At 48.3% G+C, this 19,862-nt stretch overlaps 1 protein-coding gene across 1 annotated transcript in view; it reads right to left on the bottom strand.

The window, feature by feature from the left end:
- Positions 1–19,862, bottom strand: part of Itga9 (integrin subunit alpha 9) — a 306,519-nt gene that overhangs the window by 8,809 nt on the left and 277,848 nt on the right. Inside the window, exons 26-27 of the mRNA XM_057767071.1 lie at positions 17,325–17,426; positions 5,479–5,598 (exon numbers count right to left, since the gene is read on the bottom strand). Coding sequence (XP_057623054.1) covers positions 5,479–5,598; positions 17,325–17,426 — 222 coding nt within the window. The remainder of the gene's footprint in view (positions 1–5,478; positions 5,599–17,324; positions 17,427–19,862) is intronic.

Genomic DNA, 19,862 nt, shown 5'->3' with positions numbered 1-19,862 from the left:
GTTTCTTGGGCAGCCATTCCCACGACCTTGGGCACGCTCTTCCATTGGCCTAGCTCTGGGCCTTGTGTTTATGGACCTCTTAGTTACTTGGCTGTTTACATAGCACGTCTCCATCTCAAGATGTTGAGGACACAGTATCAGACCAATATTTATCTCCAAATATAAACTAGACCCACCACACGTCACTGGCACATAGTTTTTAGGGGGGCTGGTTTGGGACTGTGTGTCTATGTGTGCACACGAGTGTATATTGTTTTGAAAAGTAGGGATGGGTTTTCTCAGTCTACATTGGAGGCAAGGTGGTGAGCCTTTTGCCGTGGCTGCCAAACCTTACATGTTCCCTGTGCCACCCCACAGATGTCCACTGCTAAGCAGTTTGGGTTGTGAGTCACAGTGATGCTCTCCAATAAAAACCATGCTCTCTAAGAAAGCCCTAGAATACAAGGCTCCTGGAACGATTCCAGCTGATGGAGGCCTCCGACTAGCTCCTGTCGGGGTGGGGGGCAGCCAAACCCTTTCTGCACCCTGTTTCTCTGTCACTTGACCAGACAGGACTGGGTCTTCCTTGCAAAACAATGGCACTCTGTTCCAAATCATCTAGTTTTGAAAACATGTCAATCAGGAAAGAAAAGAAGAGAGACGGAGGGTCCTTGTCTGGGGGCTGTGGATGAGCTCCTTCACGGAAGGGGTGGCCTGTGTGTCTGAAAAACTGCAAACAAGCAGGAACAGACTCAGGAAAGCAGTAGAGGGAGGCATTTTTCTTCCAAAGGTCAAACGCCTGAACATATTTTCTCTTGCCCTGCTTCGCTGGTGTTAATGAGTTGAAGGTGTCTCTCAGACAAGCTAGCCCCATGCTGTTGCACCTCTGAGCAGTTCACCCTTTCCATAAAGGGGCCTCTAGGAAGAGGCACCAGGCTGGGGTGTCTTCCAACCCAGCCAGGAGCTGTAGCAACGGAGAGTGGACGCTTTTGGATTTTTCTCCCTTGAAAGAGTTTCACGTTTCAAAGTCTTCCTCCTGCACAGTGGTTTGGCAGACTACTGTATTCCTTGCACATCAAGTTTAAATTATGGTTCCCAGTGTCCGCGGACGGCTCAGCTCTGAGAAGGTTGATTAGGATCCATTTCAGCGCTTTGCTTAGCTTGGGGCCCTGCTGTGGATTTTGTGTAGGAGCCAGGTCCATTTGCCTCCAAGCGTGAGAGAGTCTGGGCCATCAGCAGGCCCTTTAGGAAGGTTCTGGGGAGCAGTAACGGTAGAGTCTAGAGGGGGAGGCTGAGGAGGCTGAGCAGAAGACAGGGACCAGGACTTAGCTCTGGAGAAGGCATTTTGGAACCTCAAGGGGTTTCTGCTTCTGATAGAAGGGAAGTCCACAGGAGATATGTCACAAGGTAGGGACCAGTGAACAAGGCCAAGTACTGTTGCTCCTCTCTGTCACTAAAGTGCCCTTCGCTGTGGGTTTTAAAGCAGTATAAGGTCTGTTGTTTGCTTCTGCCCAGTTACCTGGGTACGCCACCTAGAAGGAGCCTAGTGCTACTTGCTGAATGGAGGCGCTGGCTACCCAGTGAGCATCGAGCACACAGATCCACAAGCCTGTGTGGATGGATCACAGAGGCACTGGCGGAGTCTGCTCTCTAGAGTTTTAGTATCATACCAGCACTTGGGTTTAGACCACACAGTTTTGGGACAATCCTTTTTGGCTCATGTGTGTAGGACACAGATGCCCACAGGCAACAATGTCCAGCAGCACTCAAAAAGGGAACTCAGGCCTCCCAGGGGGTGTTTCAGTGGGTAAAGAAGCTTGCTGCTCAGCCTGATGACCTGAGTTCAATCTTTAGGACCCACATGGAGGAAAGAGAACCCATTCCTGTAAGTTGTCCTCTGACCAAATCCCCCCCCCCAACTCCCCACAAAATAAATCTTTTACAAAATTAAAAAATAGTCAGAGGGAATTCAATATGTGTCCATACAGGAAGAGGGCCTGACCTCTGGCCATCCGTCCCCTAAGTGTTCTTAGACATATGTCTCTTGGTCAGCTGGACGGCTGGTGCCAGCCAGCGGCTTCCCTGGAGGGCGTGGAGGGGATTACATATGAAGCATGGTGATAAACCCAAACTGGTGAGGTCTGACAAGGCAGATGCCAACTGGACTTCAGCCAGTTTTTAGCGGGTTTCTCCACATGGCGTCATCGATGCATTATTGAATTGCTACTCAATACCCATAATGCATTATTTTTGGGTTGTGGCTATAGGAAGCAGAGTTGACAAAATGTCTATAGTCCAACATTGTAGGGAAGGTAGGTCTTCAAAATAATCCTTCATTTCACTTGTTTTTCCAACCTTTTCTAGACTGATTATTCAGTCGGTCCTCAAAAAAGACATCCCCCCCCCTAAAGTCTTCCCATCCCACTTACTTCTTCTGTGAGAAGTCAGATGGTCTTATAGCCATGCCTGACTTGGACAACCCTCTGATATGAAGACTGTACCAAGCTTTTTTTTTAAAATTATGATTAATTTTTACTGCACATGTGTTCCCATGTACACGCCACAGTGTACATATGAAGATCAGAGGACAGCTTGTGGGATCTGGGTCTCTCCTTCCACTCTCTAGGTCCCGGGGATTGAACTCGGGCTGCCTGACTTGGCAGCAAGCACTTATTGACTGAGCCATCTCACCAAACACCCCTTTTATTTTCGAAATTAATTAACTTAATGTGTATGTGTGCCTGAGTGTGTGTGTGTGTGTGTGTGTATGTGTGAGGAGGCTATGGAGATCAGTAAGGAGCAGCGAGCTCTGTTGAGGATCAGACAGCAGCATGCATTTTGCCTGCATTTATTCTGATCTAAGTACCAAGAAGGCACAGAGATAACAAGCAGGCATAACCCACCATGCCCTAGTCCACCCTGGAGCCTCACCACCTGGTATCAGATTCATAACCGTGATGGACGACGGCAAGTTCTATGCAATGAAATTTCTGATGCAGAAGAGTATGTGTGTCCTCTCCCTTCCCTTCCAGTAATAAAGGAGCCATGGCGCAGTATATGCAAGGTTGTCCTTCCGTTCTCCTGCAGAAATGAGGCTATGGAATACAGCCTGTGTGTGTGGCTCTTATCCGGGAACAAGGTCTATCATCACACTCTCTCTTAGCAAACAGGACAAAAGCAAAGGGACAAAGTGGTGGCAGGCGGGGAGAGCAGATGACACAGATGACGGTGTCTTGGGTGGTGTGAGCTCAGTGGGGTAGCCACAGGGTCTTCATGTAGACCAGCAGGGGGAATGGGAGTGGCCATGACATCCCCTGCTCTGTGTCTGGGCCATGTGTCTGGAGCAAGAGTGCTTTCTTCTCATTCCAAAAGCCCACACGAAGACAGATGCTTCCCCCTACCCTACAACCAGGCGTTTTCAGATTCCAAACACTGAGCCTTGTTCTCCACTCAGAGGCCAGAGGCCCTCTCAGCAGGAAGGCGCTGGAGCTGGAGAGGAGGGAGTGTTAAGAGTCTATCTGGCTGTGTGGGGTAAACAAAGGACGATTAAAAGGGAAGAAATGTCTGCTGTTGGCAAACACACAGGAAAATGCACACTCTGCAAAACCTGCGGTGGGAGGGGGCTCACTCAGGGTAGCATTTCAGGAAGACAGTTTACAACGTGAGCTACACCCCTCCATGACTCCGTTCCTAGGGTTTCACTCTAAGGGCACAGTGAAGGATTTGTGCAACTTTCTGACTCTAAAGTCATCCGCTGTGGTGGTGTTATAACATATGCACAACCAGGAACAACCTTGATTCTAGACTAGGGGACTGTAGACTAAAGAGTTAGTGCTGTCGTGATGAGAAGCTTACAGTATTGCTCTCAGGGACCAGCAGGCTGCCAGACAGCACAGGGTATCTGGCATGTGCGGGCATGTAAGACGAGCATGATACGCCGAATGTTTCCTTCCATCCCCACATACTCTTCCAAGTAAAGTACCGTTAAGTTTAAAGCAACGGAGCCGACCATTAATCTGAGGAAAGTATGCCAAACACACAGTTTTCCTGGAGTTTCTAGACTGTTTACATACTCTAAATTGTATTTATTATACGTATATTTTTCCAGATTGAGAGCTGAACCCACAGGGGCAGAGAAGATGTCTCAGTTGGTACAGTGCCTCTTGGGCGAGTATAAAGGTCTGAGTTCTGATATTCAGAACCCATGTGAAAAAGCAAGGCATGGTGGCAATGGTTTACAGTCCCAGGGCTGGGTGGGAGACACAGGCAGACTCCTACTGATTACTGGCCAGCCATCTTAGCCTAACCTGGTGAGCTCTAGGCCGGTGTCTCAAAAACGAGGGTGCTGGGGGGCTGGAGAGAGAGCTCAGAGGTTAAGAGCACTGGCTGTTCTCCCAGAGGTTCTGGGTTCAATTCCCAGAAACCACATGGTGGCTCACAGCTCTGGTACCCTCTTCTGGAGTGCAGACAGAACACTGTATACTATGCCAAAAGGGGAGAATTGATGCCCGAAGGTCATCCCTCTACCCACACATGTAGGCCATGACATATGTACAGACACGCATGTGAGTCTGTGAGCGTGCACACACACAGGGACTGAACCCACGGCTTTCTATTTAGAACTACTTCACCTGGACATATATTGAGTATCTGTCTGAATAACTTAGCTAATAAACGGCCACGAATAAGCTGAGCCCATGAGAAAGCCTGGCTCACATCTACGCATGCAGAGAAACACAAGGTCAAGGCCAAGCTCATCACACTTAGGTCCAAGATGTAACTCCTGGATGCCACATAACACGTTTTTCTTTGTCAATGTTATTTGTTTGATCAATACATACATATTGTTTTCTAATCCCAAATAATTATTTGGATTTTAAACATCCACCCAAATACTCTCAGAAACTGTTTCTGTAACAGGCATTTAAAAACTGCTTTTCCAAAGAGCACCGGTTACTTTGTGCCCAGAAGGTAACCCAAAGCAGGATGAAAGCCCGGCATCTTTGCCTGTGCTTTGTGCTTCCTCACCCCTGGGTCAGGCTCTGCTTGTCTCTAAATGAGAGTCCACCTAAAGCCCCACAGTACCTAAGACCTCTCCTTCCCCCTCCAGGCCAAATCGCAGATAACACTGTCTCCAGCTGCAGTCACCTTGAAATGTAGAGAAAGCCTGGCTGGCAACCTATCACCCACAGTGAGGTCACTTCCCAAGCAGGAGAAAACATCTTATAGGAACCAGATCGGTCTCCTGAAGCAGTGACGGCAGCAACCATTTGGGATGGTTTTAATTTTCTGAGGATAGATAAAGTGAGGTGATTGAACTCTCCTCTAAAGTGGTCCAGGAGGAGGCAAGATTCCATCCTCTGCCTGAAGAGGGTGCTGATTCCCTCTGTGCCTCTACTGTGAGGGGAAACCTCTTCCCAGGTTCCCTGGCCCTGGGGAGGCCTGCAGCCTGGTGTCCTGGCTGGGACGTTTGTAGGCACCCGTGGTGGCCAGACTCACCTTCCACAGCAGCACCGCCAGCAGCAGGAAGATGAGGAATCCCACCAGCAAACTGATGGCGATGATCCACCCCACAACGTAGCCGCGGGGCTCCAGATTGTGCAGGGCCTCGAAGACCACCTAGAAGGCAACACAGACATGATACTGTGAGGACAAGGTCCGCGTCTTGGAAGGGCTATAAAGATAGCGACCCTGATTTCAGGTATCACAAGCCGAACATAGTAATTACAGTGAATATAGTAAAAAACATTGGGCCATGCTACATTCTGAGAGTAGGTGGACACTCTTCCACCTCGTATGCTGGTTCTGAGATAAAGAAGATGGGGGAGAGGGGGGTTCTCGAGCAGGGAGTCCTTCTGGGGTTTCAACTCAATGTGCCACTTAGTAGGGAATCATTCGCTCAAGACTATTTTCCGGCTCGACTGTGGACCATGCAAGGGCCAAGCCACTGTCTTGGGTCTCACAGCTGTGCCTAAGTTGTTAAAGAAGTTCATTCCAGATGTGCTGTCATTTCTAACCTGCATCATATGCGGTTGGAGGCCTCATCTCGTCGGAGCACACTTGTTTATTTTTATTTATAGGTGTGTGTGCATCTGTGTGTGTATGTATACCATATGCATGCAGATGCCTGCAGAGGCTAGGAGAGGATGTCGGAACCCCTTCAGCTGGAGTGATAAGAGGTTGTGAGCTGCCTCATGTGGGTCCTGGGCATTTAACCTGGGTTCTCTTTAAGAACAGCAAGTGTAGCTGGGTGGTGGTGGCACACACCTTTAATCCCAGTACTCGGGAGGCAGAGGCAGGTGGGTCTCTGTGAGTTCAAGGCCAGCCTGGTCTACAAGAGCTAGTTCCAGGACAGGCTCCAGAGCTACAGAGAAACCCTGTCTTGAAAAAATAAAAAATAAAAAAAAAAATAAAAAATAAAGTTGCCATCTGACTGACAGACTGACTGAACGACTGACTGACTGCACCTAGGGAAGTGGCGTTGAGTTGGTCCTTTAAGGATTAATGGCACCCAAGTTCTCTTAACTGCTGAGCTATCTCTCCAGGCCCTGAGGCAGAGTCCTCAACTTTGAAGGGGTTCATTGGTGTCTAGAGCTGACCTAAGTCAGCTCTCAAGAGCCAAGTGTGCTTCTCCTCCCAACTCAAGACACTTTGTGATGACATTTTTGTCAGATTGCAATGGGAATATTACACCACAGAAATGACAAGCAAGACAGGGTTCTTCTGGCCTCTGACAGGAGAGTGGGGCGTTTCCCATGCAGTAGCTCACGCCGACCATACTCTCTGGCTAAATTCTAGTACCACGGGTCAGAAGGGCTGTGGTTTTACAGAATTCAAGTGCCACTTGCACCCTCTTCTTCCAAAGAGAAAGCCATCTGATCAATTTAGTTCCTTGTGTCTACTTCTGGAGCGAGAGGTGGCTGGGGGATATGTGCTGGAGTAGGAGCGGGTGTGGACATTTATCCACACGACGGTCAGGTTCTTAGGTTTCACATGTAGAACCTGAACCCAGAACTTGTCTTAAGGGAAAATCAGTAGAACAGAAATGTTCCTTCCAGTGTGGGAACAAGCTAGAGAAAAGTGCCTAGAAAACCCAGCAGGCACTTTGAGGATGGGGTGGTGTGATCAACAGCCGGGGGACCTCAGGCAAAGTCCTTGACTTCTCTGAGTGTGGTGCTTTGCACCTGCGAGTACGGAGTGCTTCAATCCCTCCCTAGAGGTTCAGGCAAAAGTCAGCCAAACCTTCTGGTGGACAAGGATCCCGAGCCAGGCTGTGAACTCAGTAGGGGGTTAGCTGTAAGGTCCGGGACTCTGAACTGTGTCCTCTTGGCAAAGCCATGCTGGAGGTCTGGTTTTGTGGCTACAGAGATGAGAGTAGCCACTACAATTTAGTCTGGTGAATTTTGTAAGAATGCCCTGTCACGTCCCGGGAATGTGTACTTGGTGTCTTTTCTCAGTGGTGCTGTCGGTCCTCTTGGACGTGAGCTCTAAGCTTTGGCAGATCAGTCTCTTCTATCCTGACTGCAATAAATTCTGTGAGTGATCTGAGCGCCTCGCAGTGTGTTATGAAGCCACATCATAGATTACAAACAAATGAAAAAGAAATGAATGAGCAAAGAAGGAAAGAAAAATCATACAGAGCACAACGTGGAGACACATTGAGCGCAGCCCACCACGTACATGGCACAATGTGGAGACACACTGACCACAGCCACAATGTACACAGCACACTGTCCACGGCCCGTAACTCTACCGCTCAGGAGCCAGTGGCCCAGACCATGCCTCTCTAAGACATCTCTCCTTTCCCCTTTTCCATGCCTGATATTGCCCCAGTTCAGGCCCCGCCATCACAGGCACGGTGCCAGGCCCCTCCCAGAGTCCTCCTGCCACTGAATTTGTTCTCTAAGAACGCAGGTCCTGACATGTCACTTTCATCATCACCTCACTCTACCGATGACTCCGCTTCGCTCTGAGTGTCTAATTCAGAACACGGAGCCGTAACAGTCTGGTTACCTTCCTTCCCAGCCCCTCCCAGGTCACCGATTCACAACCCAGCTAGCTAGTCTCATCCTCCCTGAGGTCCCTGGCTCTTTGTTTTTACTCCTTGGAATGCCCTTCCGCCCTGGTTGTGTGACAGGCTCTGTAACTGCTTGTCTTAAATACGCTCACACCATTCGACCTGCCAATCCTGCCCTTAAAAACATGATCAAAGGCAGGAAATACAAACTCCAGACAAAAAGCTATGCTCAGAGATGTTGGGCTGGGGAGACGCCCCAGGGGGTAAAGAGACTTGCTCCCAGACATGACAACCTCAGTGTGGTTCCTGGGGTTCACTTGGTGGAAGGAGGTGGAACTCCCAAAAGCTGTCCTCTGATTTCCACACGTGCCACACAGACACACATGCACACATGTACACACGTATACACACAAACATTAAAGAAAACACAATTTAAAACAAGAGACTTGGAAGATGCTGACTGCAGAATCACTCCCACGGACAGAATCAGAACTACCCTCAGTGTCTAAGGAAAGCACGACAGGTTAGCTAAATGACGGCTGACCATGAAGCAGAGCAGCACCAGCTATTAAAAATGAAAACTGCTCTATAAACTATATTTGTCTCTGTGCATGCATATATATGTATATATGTGTAGCATGTGTGTATATGTACAGGTATGTATTTATGCTTTTGAAACAGAGTCCTATTCCATAACCCAAGCTGGCCTGGAACTTAACATACAGTTCAGCCTGGCCTTGAATTCACAGCAATCCACCTGTGTCAGTCTCCTAACGGCTGGGATTACAGGTATAAATGACCACACCAGGACTGATGTGCAACTTAAACATTTTATCCATTTATTTGTTAGCATATGGGCATTTTGCCTGCATGCATGTCTGGCACTATTTAAATGCTAGGTGCCCTTGGGTACTCTGAAATTGGAACTTTGGATGGTTGTGAGTTGCCATGTGGGTGCTGGGAATGAAAGAGAAGCCAGTGTTCTTAACCACTGAGCCATCTCTCTTTACTGATGCATGACATTTTAACAAATTAAAAGCATGGTGACTCCTGAACAAAGGCACAGTGACCGTAAGTGAAGAGACCCACTGTTTAGGGAGTCAGCGTGAGGGCAAAGCAGGCACAACAAAAGATGCCATGAGGATGGATGGGGAAGTGTGCTGAAACCGGATGAGTGAGGCACACACAAACCTGGTCCGCAGGAAGATGCGCTTGGGGCTTATAGTTTTGGTTAGACAGAAGTTACTTCCATCCTCACGGATACACTCATAACTTCCAGAGCAGCCTCCCAAAGCTTATTCCTGGAGGACAAGACTTTACGGGGACAAGGGTCTGTTGCTATGCAGAAACCCTCAGAAGGTGAGGACTGCCCTGCCTCTGGCTGGGGATTGAATAGAGGGTACTGAACATACTGGGCAAGCACTCTACCACGGGGCTCTATCCTTCACTCTCAATTCTCCTCCTGACTGCACATCTGCGGCTTGGATAGAGACGAGGCCACAGGGGAAAGAGTTCTGCAATTAACTGACCACTAAGTCTGAATGCGGTGCGCTCCCAAGGCCACCACAGACACAGGTTGCTTCTGAGGGAGAAGGTCAGCTATATATCACCCGGACTGATTCTTGCCTGTTACTTAGAAAGTCCAGCTCATCTGTAATAGTTCATGTACATGCGTGTACATACTTGTGCACATGTGTGTCTATCCAGATGGGGCTCTAGATAACTGATGATCAGTGAAAGGCTGTGGTGGGCTGGACATCTTGCTCCTTTAAAACATTATCCTCCACAGCCATGGTTTCCTTGGGGACCAAGGATCCTGGGGGAGTCCCAGACATCCCACTCCTGAGTCAACCAAAGCACATTTCTATGTGGAAATGGATCCTGTCCTTTAAACAGCAGTGTTGATAATTGTGATGGTGGCTGGAAGTCGCTGGTTCACAGTGTGGGTGGGGCTCCCTGTTGGCTTGGCTCACTCTTTCTTGGTCATCTCTTACATGATGATGGCCGCTCCTAACTACTGACCATGTGGGCACACCACACAAGACAGCATTAGACTCATCGTTGGTCAGGATGGACACACCACATACTCCCTAGCCTTAACACACATTGCTCACTTCCATCTCCCCTACCAATGTTACTAGTACCAGGGGAGAGTGTTGACTGTCTAATCAACTCCTCATTCTCACCCTTATTCCTGTGAACCCAGCATCCACAGCGCAGTTTGTGACTTTAAACCATGTGCATCAGAGTTGGTGAGCTTGCAGTCAAGCCTGGAGACCTGAATTGGATCCCTGGACCACACATGGTGAAAGGAGAACCAATTCCCACACGTTGTCCTCTGACCTCTGCAGGGACACTGTGGCATAGGCATGCCTATTCATATATATGCACACACAATAAATAAATAATGCAACAAAAATCTTAAATGGACCTGAAAGGTTGTTGAGTAGATTAAAGAGCACTTGTCATTCTTCTGGAGGATCCCATTCCCAGCTCCCGTATGGCAACTTACATACAAACATGCATACACCTTGTCTTAGGGTTTCTATTGCTGTGAAGAGTCACCATGACAATGGCAACTTATAAACGCTTAATTCAGGCTGGTGTACAATTTCAGGAGTTTAGTCCATCATTTTCATGGTGGCATGCAGGCAGACACAGTGCTGGAGAAGGAGCTGAGAGTTCTACATCTTGATCCAAAGGTCACAGGAAGTGAACTGTATCCTACATTGGGCATAGCTTGAGCACAGGCGACATCAAGGCCCGCCCCCACACTGACACACTTCCTCCAACCAGGCCACACCTATTCCAACAAGGCCACACCTCCTAATAGTGTCACTCCCTATGGGGAAATTTTCTTTCAAACCACCATACACATAAAATAAAAATAAATAAATAAATATTTAAAAAATAAAGAATATATACCATTCCACATAATTCCCTACTGCAAACAGAACTTCAGATGGCTTTCCTTTGCTGCCACTGGTAGTAAGTGGTATGGACCCTATCTTTGTTCTCAATCTTGTCTCCTGTCTTTGGTGGCTTAAACAGGCCACACCATCTGGTCCTCACGCAGCTTTTCGCTCATGAGCCAGGACACGTCCTCCCGCTGGGCAAGCTCACTCCTCTCTGCTCCCAGGCCTTAACCCCATTCTGCTCTGCTCCGAATGGCTCAGTGGAGACAAAGCCCTTGTTAGTTTCCTTGTTGGTAACATCCTTGTTGTCCCATAGACAGCCCCAGGGTGGGTGGTATGGCTGTGACCACCTCCTCCCTCGTTCTGTCTCCAGTGCCTGGCACACACACCACCTACCCCTTAGCAAACCCTCAGATATAGTCACCAACTGATTAAATGACTGGAAAATCTCACTTGTGTGTCTGGCAAAGGACACTTGGAGTTTTCTCAGTGCTTAATTCTCTCACAGGGATTTTGGGTAAAGAGGATGGTACAGGAGGGGTGGCAATAAATCATAGCATAACCGAAGTTCACTGTATAGAGGGCATAATTATGTGTATGCAGGCGTGCCTAGTTGTCTGTGTGTGCACCTTGCGTGTAAGTGCCTGAGGGAGCCAGGAGAGAGCAACACGTCCCCTCGAGCTGGAGTTGTAGGTCGTAGTAAGCCACCTGATGTGGGGGCTGGAAATTGAACTCAGATCCTCTGCAAAAGCAGTAAGTGTTCTTAACCTCTGAGTCTCCCTTCTAGACCCTCACTGGTGGTGTTGAAGCTTCCAACAACTTCAGGGAAACAGAAAGCAGTCTTCCCAAGACAGAGTCAAGAAAACTGAGGCTTGGAGCTTAGCTGATCCCCAAGTTACTGAGTTAGGATGCTGACTTGGGAGTTTCTGATTCCTAAGGGGAGGCAGGAAGGAAAAAGCCAGAATCCAGGCCTGACCTGAAAGGATGGGTTCAAAGCATGGGTCGCCAGAATGTGCTGTCCTGACTGATTTGGCAGGGCAGGTTTATTCAGGCATGCACACAGGATACAGGAAGGAGGCTTCCTTCCGGGGTCTGACCTAACCTGAGATCCTCACAGTTTAAACAAATAACTTAAAACAAGCCAGTCATTTCTTGTCATATCAAACACCTCTGTCTTTGTCTCAGTGGATTCATCCAGAGTGGCTGGGCACCTTACCGACGTTGACTGAGAGGTTACGAGGCAGAGGGAAAGAGGCATCCAGGCTGTGAGTCCAACACTCCAGATGCCACCCTGGTCTCAGTTAGTGCGAGATCTAGAGCTAATCAACTGTTTTCTCCCCGAGTCACAGACTCCTTCGTTCCCGAGAGGTAGGGGCTTTAGTGGTTCTCACATGGAAGGGGACAGTGGATTTTCTAGGGATTATTCTGAATTAATGATCCATATCTCCACATGCAGGAGGAACACAAGGCTCCATGAAGAAGACAAAAGGCTCCAAATGCATTTCCCATCACACTGGCCAGGAAGCATTGCTTATTCTAGCACATTCTGTTGTTTTGTTTTCAGATGGGATCTTGCTATGTAGCCAAGGCTGGCCTCAGATTCAAGGTCCTCTGCTTCTGCCTCCCAAGTGCTAGGACTTCAGATGGGTCACCACACCCAACTCACATTAGTTCTCGAAAGAGAGCAAGGGGTCCACAGCCTGTCAGTCATCTTTGGACGAGGCCTCATGCTCTCTCATTAGGATGTCTGCTTGCCCAGGAAGTTCCCACCGACAAGTGCTCCAAGTGTCTGAACAATGCTGCCTCTTGCTCACATGCAAGCATGGCTGACTTGTCACTGCCCTTCACGACACCTGAAGTGTGCTGAAGGGGACAACAGTCACTATCTGTGGCCCACCGTTGGCTCTCCTCCCCAGGCAATGAGTCACAGGGAAAGACGGGCTCTAGTCCCTACCAGAGCAGCTGACAACACCAGTGACCTGGTCCCCAGGTACAGAGTTCCAACCTTAGCTGGTGAGATGCTCGTGCCTGACCCCAGAGCAACAGGTGACAAGAGGACAGGAGAGCTGGCCCCAGAGCCCAGGGCACTGAGTCCTTCCTGTGGCTGGACTCAGCACGGCCCTGGCTCATCAGGTTTCCTGATTCCTCTCACACCCCCACAGTCTGGTTCTCCCGGCAATTCCAAGAGCTCTCAGATAAGCCAAATTCTAGCCCATTCTGCTTCTGTCAAAGCGGGAAAGTAGGTTTCTGCCTCTGTCCTCAAGGTGGCAGTGTGGTACACACTCCATGACATGGTCATCCAACACCCTTCTATCCTATGCAGATCCCAATAACACAAGTGAGAAGGCATGTCAACCTCACATACAGAGGAAGGGAATTTGGGGTGATACCTCCAATAACTAACAATTCTACAGTCTTTTAGTTTACATTGGTGGAATCTCCAGCCTCCTTTATTGGTTAGTTTCCTTTAAAGTATGGGGTACTGGGGTCAGAGAGATGGCTCAGCAGTTAAGAGCAAGCATCGCTCTTGAGCAGGACCCAAGTTTGATTCCTAGAATCTATACTAGGCAGCCTAAAACTGCCTATAAATTCAGCTCCAGAGGATCTAATGCCTCTGGCCTCCATGGGCATCCATATGTATGTGATATACATACATCATTGGAAATAATAACATAAATCTTCACAAAATAAGGGGTATGTCTAAGTTTGCTTTCTATTGATGTGGCAAAACAACATGATCCAAAGTTGGGTAGGGAAGGATTTAGTTCATCTTATAGCCCGCCATGGTGACGTCAGAGCAGGAATTCAAGGCAGGACTGAGGCAGAGACCATGGTGGAGTGTGCCTCCAGGCTTGTTCAGACTGCTTTCTTACATCACCTAGGTCCATCAGCATTGTTTATGATGGGCTAGTTCCTGTCACATCAATCATCAATAAAAAAGATGCCCTCATAGACCAATCTAACGGAGGCATTTTTCCAATTGAGGTTCCCTCTTCTCCGATGACTCTAGCTTGTGCTCAGTTGACAGAAACCAACTAAACAGAAAACTAACCAACACAGTTCTTGAGTCTTTTGCTTCAGCTGTTGGCTTTGGAGGTAAACTCCTAGGGCGGGGGATGTCTCTATCTCTCTTTGGTCTTTTAGTGCCTTTTCTGTCACACGGATAGCGTTAGGTGTCTCGGGAATGTATTCCTATTTTCACTCCCTCCAGAGCTCTCCCCCAAGAGAGCGTTTTCTAAGACTCCAGTGGATTTTTGTGGTTAGTGTAAACCCCACCAATATTAACTCTACAGTCACCCCGGAACTTAATTTATAACAGTAGGAGACTAGCAATAATAACAACCCATAAGATAGGAAAAATATGACAATATTGTATAATGGTACTTATTGATTGCGTCTGAAATTTTCTATTAGTATTTCAGATTGTGGTTGAGTAGGAACAAACCGTGGAGAGAGACAGCATGAATAAGGGAGCTCATGTACCCCTCCCCACTAAGCAAATTCCTGCCCCTGATGGGGAGTTTCCCAGGACATACACAACTATGCCAAAATCTTTGTGGACCCCAACTACTGCTTTTACCTTTTTCTCTAACTTTTCTCTCTTGCCCCAACTTGCTCCCTGGAAAGTAAGTTGAACTGAGTTGAATATAAAAGTCAATATGTTATTGGCTCCTCACAACCAGCCCTTTGACCTTGTGGTCATTGAGACCCCACCAAGGTCCCCAGGCTAAAGGCTGCATGAAACCACATAAGTGCCATTGAAGTTGATCTTGGATGTTACTTCTGGCTAAGTGTGGTGGTTTGAATGAAAATGGCGCTCATATGTTTGAATACTTCGTCCTCAATTGTTAGAACTGCTTGGGAAGGATTAGAAGGAATGGCCCTGGGGGAGGAGATATGTCGCTGGAGGTGGGCTTTCAGGTTTCAAAAGGCTATGCCGTTCCCAGTTATCTCTCTGCCTCGTGGTTGTGGATGAAGATGTGAGCTCTGAGCTGCTGCTCCAGCGCCATGCCCCCCCCCCCCCCCCGCCTGTTGCCATGCTCCCACCGTGAAGTTCACGGACTCACCCTCCGACACGGTAAGAAGCAAATAAACTCTCTTTTATACGTTGTCTTAGGAGAGATGTCTTATCACAGCATTAGGAAAGTAATTAAGAGTAAACATCTCTGTTGGATTCATTAAGGAACAAGTCCTCAAAAAATCTGCTACATACTTCTAGTGACCGACAGATGCCCTGTAACGCACTAGTGCATCAGGACATAAAAATAAAAGACACGCAGACCGAGGATGGACCTTGGGGTAGACCTCTTGCCAGATGTGTTAAAGGCCCCAGGCTTGATGCCCAGCACTGGGGTCGTAGGGTGGGGTGGGGGAGATAACACAAGGAAAAACAACTGATCTTCCTAATCACGTGTGACTGTGTTCTTCTTCCTTTTACCAACACCGTGATGGACACCAGACACAGACATAGTCCCTCATCGGTCCAAGGCCACAATGATTGGTGCCTAATCTGAGAGGCTGTGAAATTTCACCTGATTTAAGTCTGCTGGGCAACCTCTTTGGAAACCCCCTTCAGATGGGTGGTTGAGAGGAGCCAGATGCTTAGAAGATTACACGGGGGAAAAATGTACTTCTTCTAAAACCAGAAGTCTTCCTACTCAGAAAAGATTCTTTCCCCTACTAGGAAAGTTGAGAACACAGTGCAGAACGGAATCTTAGCTTCTGGACCACAAAGGCAGTGGTGGGAGGACCTTCGAGAAGGGCTCTCTTGGGATTCTCACTGTGTGTTCCTTTCCCTCCCTTCTGGAACCATGGAAAAAAAACCCAACAACAGCTTCTTGCCAACACTTGATAGAGAGAATATCACCACAGCCCTCACAACAGGAGAGTCAAGGACTTGAGTCCCACAACACGATGCTGCGTGGGCAAAGACAACATATCCAGAACTCTCTCTCGACCCACACAAGCAACTTGGCCTGCTACACACCTGTGAATCATTCCTATTGGCGGAATGGTTGGGCATGTTTCCCTCTAGATGACCTTTAACCAGCACTGTGACAGCCAGCAGGGCCCACAGCTCTCTCGCTTGCCTCTCAGGTGCAGCGCTGAGCCCTCTGCTAAGTGGTCAGAGCGCAGCAAAAAAAGACGAGCGCAAACCTCAAATATCTGACCCGCCAGAAGAACTGAGCATGAGCCGTGGAGGACTTGAGTTTCATTCTGGGCAACTTGTCCATTTGAAAAGAGGTCAGGACTGACAGCTTCCCTGGGATGGCTGACCCCTCGTGAGTGCTGTCAACCTGTGCATTTAGACATCCCAGACTGGCTGACATTCTCGTGATAAACTCGCTGGGAAGAGAACAGGATTGGGATGTTACTGGGCTCACTGCTTCAGCTAGATTGGCTGGCCACGAAGCCCCAGCACTTCCCAGTGCTAGGACTACAGGCACTTACTGCCACATCTGGCTTCTTACATGGGTGCTGGGGACCAGAACTTGAATTCATCATCTTCATACAGCAAATACTTTCCTGACTGAGCCATCATCCTAGCCCCTCACGCGCCAGTATTAAGAAACGGTGCATCTCTGTGTGACTAGAAAATAAGTTAACAGTCTTGCTCTGTGCAAGTACATAATTCCTCAAGAATTATGTTTGTTACAGCAACAACAGATTCTCCAGGAGAGGGCAAGTCTCCCCTGAGAGAAGGTCAAATCCAAGGGAGGGGATCTGAAGGGCAGCAAGTTGTAGGGCTCCTCAGCAGGGCCGGTCATTGGCTGTCTTCCCTGCCTGCTCCCCTGGGACTAGACTTAGGAGGGTGTCAAACAGCGCTGACCCTTCTCTCCCTAGGAACAAGAAAAAAATCCAGATTTCCAAGGTCTCACTGCTGTCCAGTGTGTCCCTCACCAGACACTGGAGGTTCCCTGCCTATTCTGAGGCCTGACAACTTCAAGGAGAGCAGGGCAGAAGGGGGAGTGAACGAAAGAGGTTCTAGGTCTTGGCACTGTGATACAGCCTTTGTAAGACAAGCAAACAATTGTTTCCTATGCTCCCCTCACCCTCAGGGTTTATCCATGGAACAGCATGGGCAGGGGAGTAGAAGAGATTGCAGGGAAGGGCTAAGGAGAGATAAAAATAGCCCTGGCTTCAGAGTAGAACTCTAAGTCCTATTGAGGACATTTCCAGACAGTTTTTCCTTTGGCCCATCACTACAAGAAACTCTCGCATACCAACGGCGTGCTAAGTTAACAGAGCAATGGACCCATGAGGCCTTCCAGGGGGCCCTAGGAGCCAGAGCAGGCAGGGCTTTGGGTCTACCACAAACCCTTCATCTTGGCTTAGAGAATTTCTTTCCCCTCAGGTCCCAGCTCCAAGACCCCAATCCTCCGAGGAGAGCTGTCCCAGGGCAGTGAACTCACCAAAGTCTCTTCTGCGTTCCCATTGGCTATCTCTACCACTCTCAGGGCAGGGTCCACCTTCACCTTGGCACGAGCCATGAACTGGATGACAGAGGAGCTGTCCTGTGGAAGAAATGGCACAGTTCATGAGACTCTTTTCAAACGACCTAGAGAATGATTCCCCCACGAGAGGGACTATGAAGAGCTGAGCTCTCAGGGTTCCATGAAGATCCCACGTGCATTTCATCACGCAACTAGCAGCCTCCCATCACCGGTACCCATAAAGACATAGGCTTCTGGCCTCTCTTGAGAATTCCTTTGGATGGTGGAGGGCACAAAGGAGTCTGCATTTGCCAGTAAGGCACACATGCAAGCCTGCATGCTGCGGTTTCCGAGGGGTGAGGGCCAGATAGCTGGTGATTGATACTGACATGTTCACAAAGAGTAGAGGGTAAATAAAGTTGTTTAATTGTGTGCAACAAATCCCAGCCTGGCATTCCCCAGAAGGCATCTGATTCCCATTTTCTAGTCATCATCTTGCCCTGACCACAGTCCTCAAAACTATGAAGGTTTAGTTATCCTTAACTCTTTCTTTGTTCTTGAATGAAGCTCTCTGGAGGCTGAAGCCATTGCACATTCAAAGAGGGGTACCCGATGGAATGATGATGGGGTGGGTGTGGGAGATAAACACCCAGTTTATAAATCAGGTCTAAGGGGAAAGAGGGGGACCTCAGAGACACTGCCTGTGGGCAGAAGCAGTTGGAAGCCTTGCTGTAGGCTCAGTTTCAAAGCCATAATCCAGATAACAAGCACATGACTCCAAAGCCAGGATGGAGAAGATGTGGGTTGGCAAAACTCGGGCCAAAGGACAGTGGACGCTGGCTGTGGAGTCCCCTCGCTGTCCCTGCAGGATGGCTGGGCTCTGCCAGCCAGGTGTCTTTAGTGTCTTCAGCTGCTCTGAGTTCTTCTGTCACATGAGGAAGTCACTGAGGTCAGAAATTTAATCCCTGGAGGCATATGCATGTGGAATTCAGGGCTAAGCTTCTGGCAGCCCTGAATGTGTATATGTGTGTGTGTGTGTGTGTGATGTCTCCGGGAAAGTCTGTGACACAATGCTGTGGTGTCAGCTTCCTAAGACGAGGAGTGACCTGGGCTCTCATGATGTGAGGCACCCCCTGTTGTGCGACCATGTAGCAGGAGGTCCTCACCAGAAGCCAAACCTAAGCACCATGCCCTTGAACTTCCCAAGCCTCTAGGCCACTGAGACAAAGGAGCCTCTACTATTTATACACTACCTTGTCCCGTGCTCCCTGTGATACTAACAGAATAATGGGTGAAGGCTGTCTCAGGATCAGCTGCCAACTTCGACCTACACTGGCTAAATGTACAAGGAAGCAACAAAGGCCTCTCTCTCTAGATGTAAGTTCCAAGGGGACCCTTTGCTCATCACCCAGGAAACCACAAAGAGCACCCTGCAGCAGCACAAGGGAGCTGTTGATGTTGTGCTTTACCTGGGGGTTGTGCAGAAAATATTGTCCTTTTAAACCCAGCTTAAGAGTTTTATAAACATTTAATGTGGTGTTTTCAGACAGACCAGGAGTGCTGGGCTCCAGTGTGTGAACTATAGAGCCACAGATATAGTGGCCAAATCTAACATTGTTATTAAAAAATTAATGCTAATTATGTATATTGTATGTGTAAGTGCACATGAGTGCAGGTACCTGCAGAGGCCAGAAGAGGGTGCTGGCTCCCCTGGAGCTGGGGTTACAGGCAGCTGTGAGTTGCCATGTGTGTGCTGGGAACTGAGCTTTGTCAGGTCCTCTGGAAGAACAGTCAGTGTACTTAACTGCTGAGTTGTCTCTCTAGCTCCCCCATATTTTTTCTTCTTATCACCCCCTCCTTAGTAAAAATACATTTTTAAATGCTTCTTGGAGGATGGTCACTCAAAAGAATATTTCTGTTTCATAAAATCTTCCAGCAATTTAATAGTTTTCAAAATTTGGTTTCCTGTATCCTCTATTCATCTTATACTGAATTAACTACATAATTAGTGTGGGAGTGTTGGGGGTCATGTGCAGCCATAGCCTACAGGAGAGGTCAGTAAACAACTTTCATTGGTCAGTTTTCTGCTTGCATCATGTAGATTGTGGGGATGGAAGACAGGTAGACAGGCTTGGCCGCAAGTGCCTTTACCCACTGAGCCATAAAGCTATCCTCTGATACTGTGTTTTATATTATGAGTCATCGTTATCACCACCTTAGATAGTAACAATGATAATGACAATTAGGTTAAAGGCCACACAGATGAAGGGCTGGCATATAGCAGACCCCTGGTGGCTGTGAAGAAGGCTCTAGGGACACTTCCAAAGAAATCCTATCCTCTGATGATTTAAAAAACCAGACCCAACATTTCAAATGAAAATCAGTTGAGGTTAAAACAATAAAACCTCAAATTCCCTTGTCTGGAGTCAGACTTTGAGGTCAAAGGAAAATAAACACAACTCTAGGCCAAGGCCAGCCATAAGGTCTTTGTTGCCCCAAATCCACAGGGAGACCCAA

This window comes from Chionomys nivalis, chromosome 4 (assembly GCF_950005125.1).
Source record: "Chionomys nivalis chromosome 4, mChiNiv1.1, whole genome shotgun sequence".
NCBI lineage: Eukaryota > Metazoa > Chordata > Mammalia > Rodentia > Cricetidae > Chionomys > Chionomys nivalis.
Note: the sequence above shows the minus strand (reverse complement) of the source record. Positions and strands in the feature narration are given on the sequence as shown.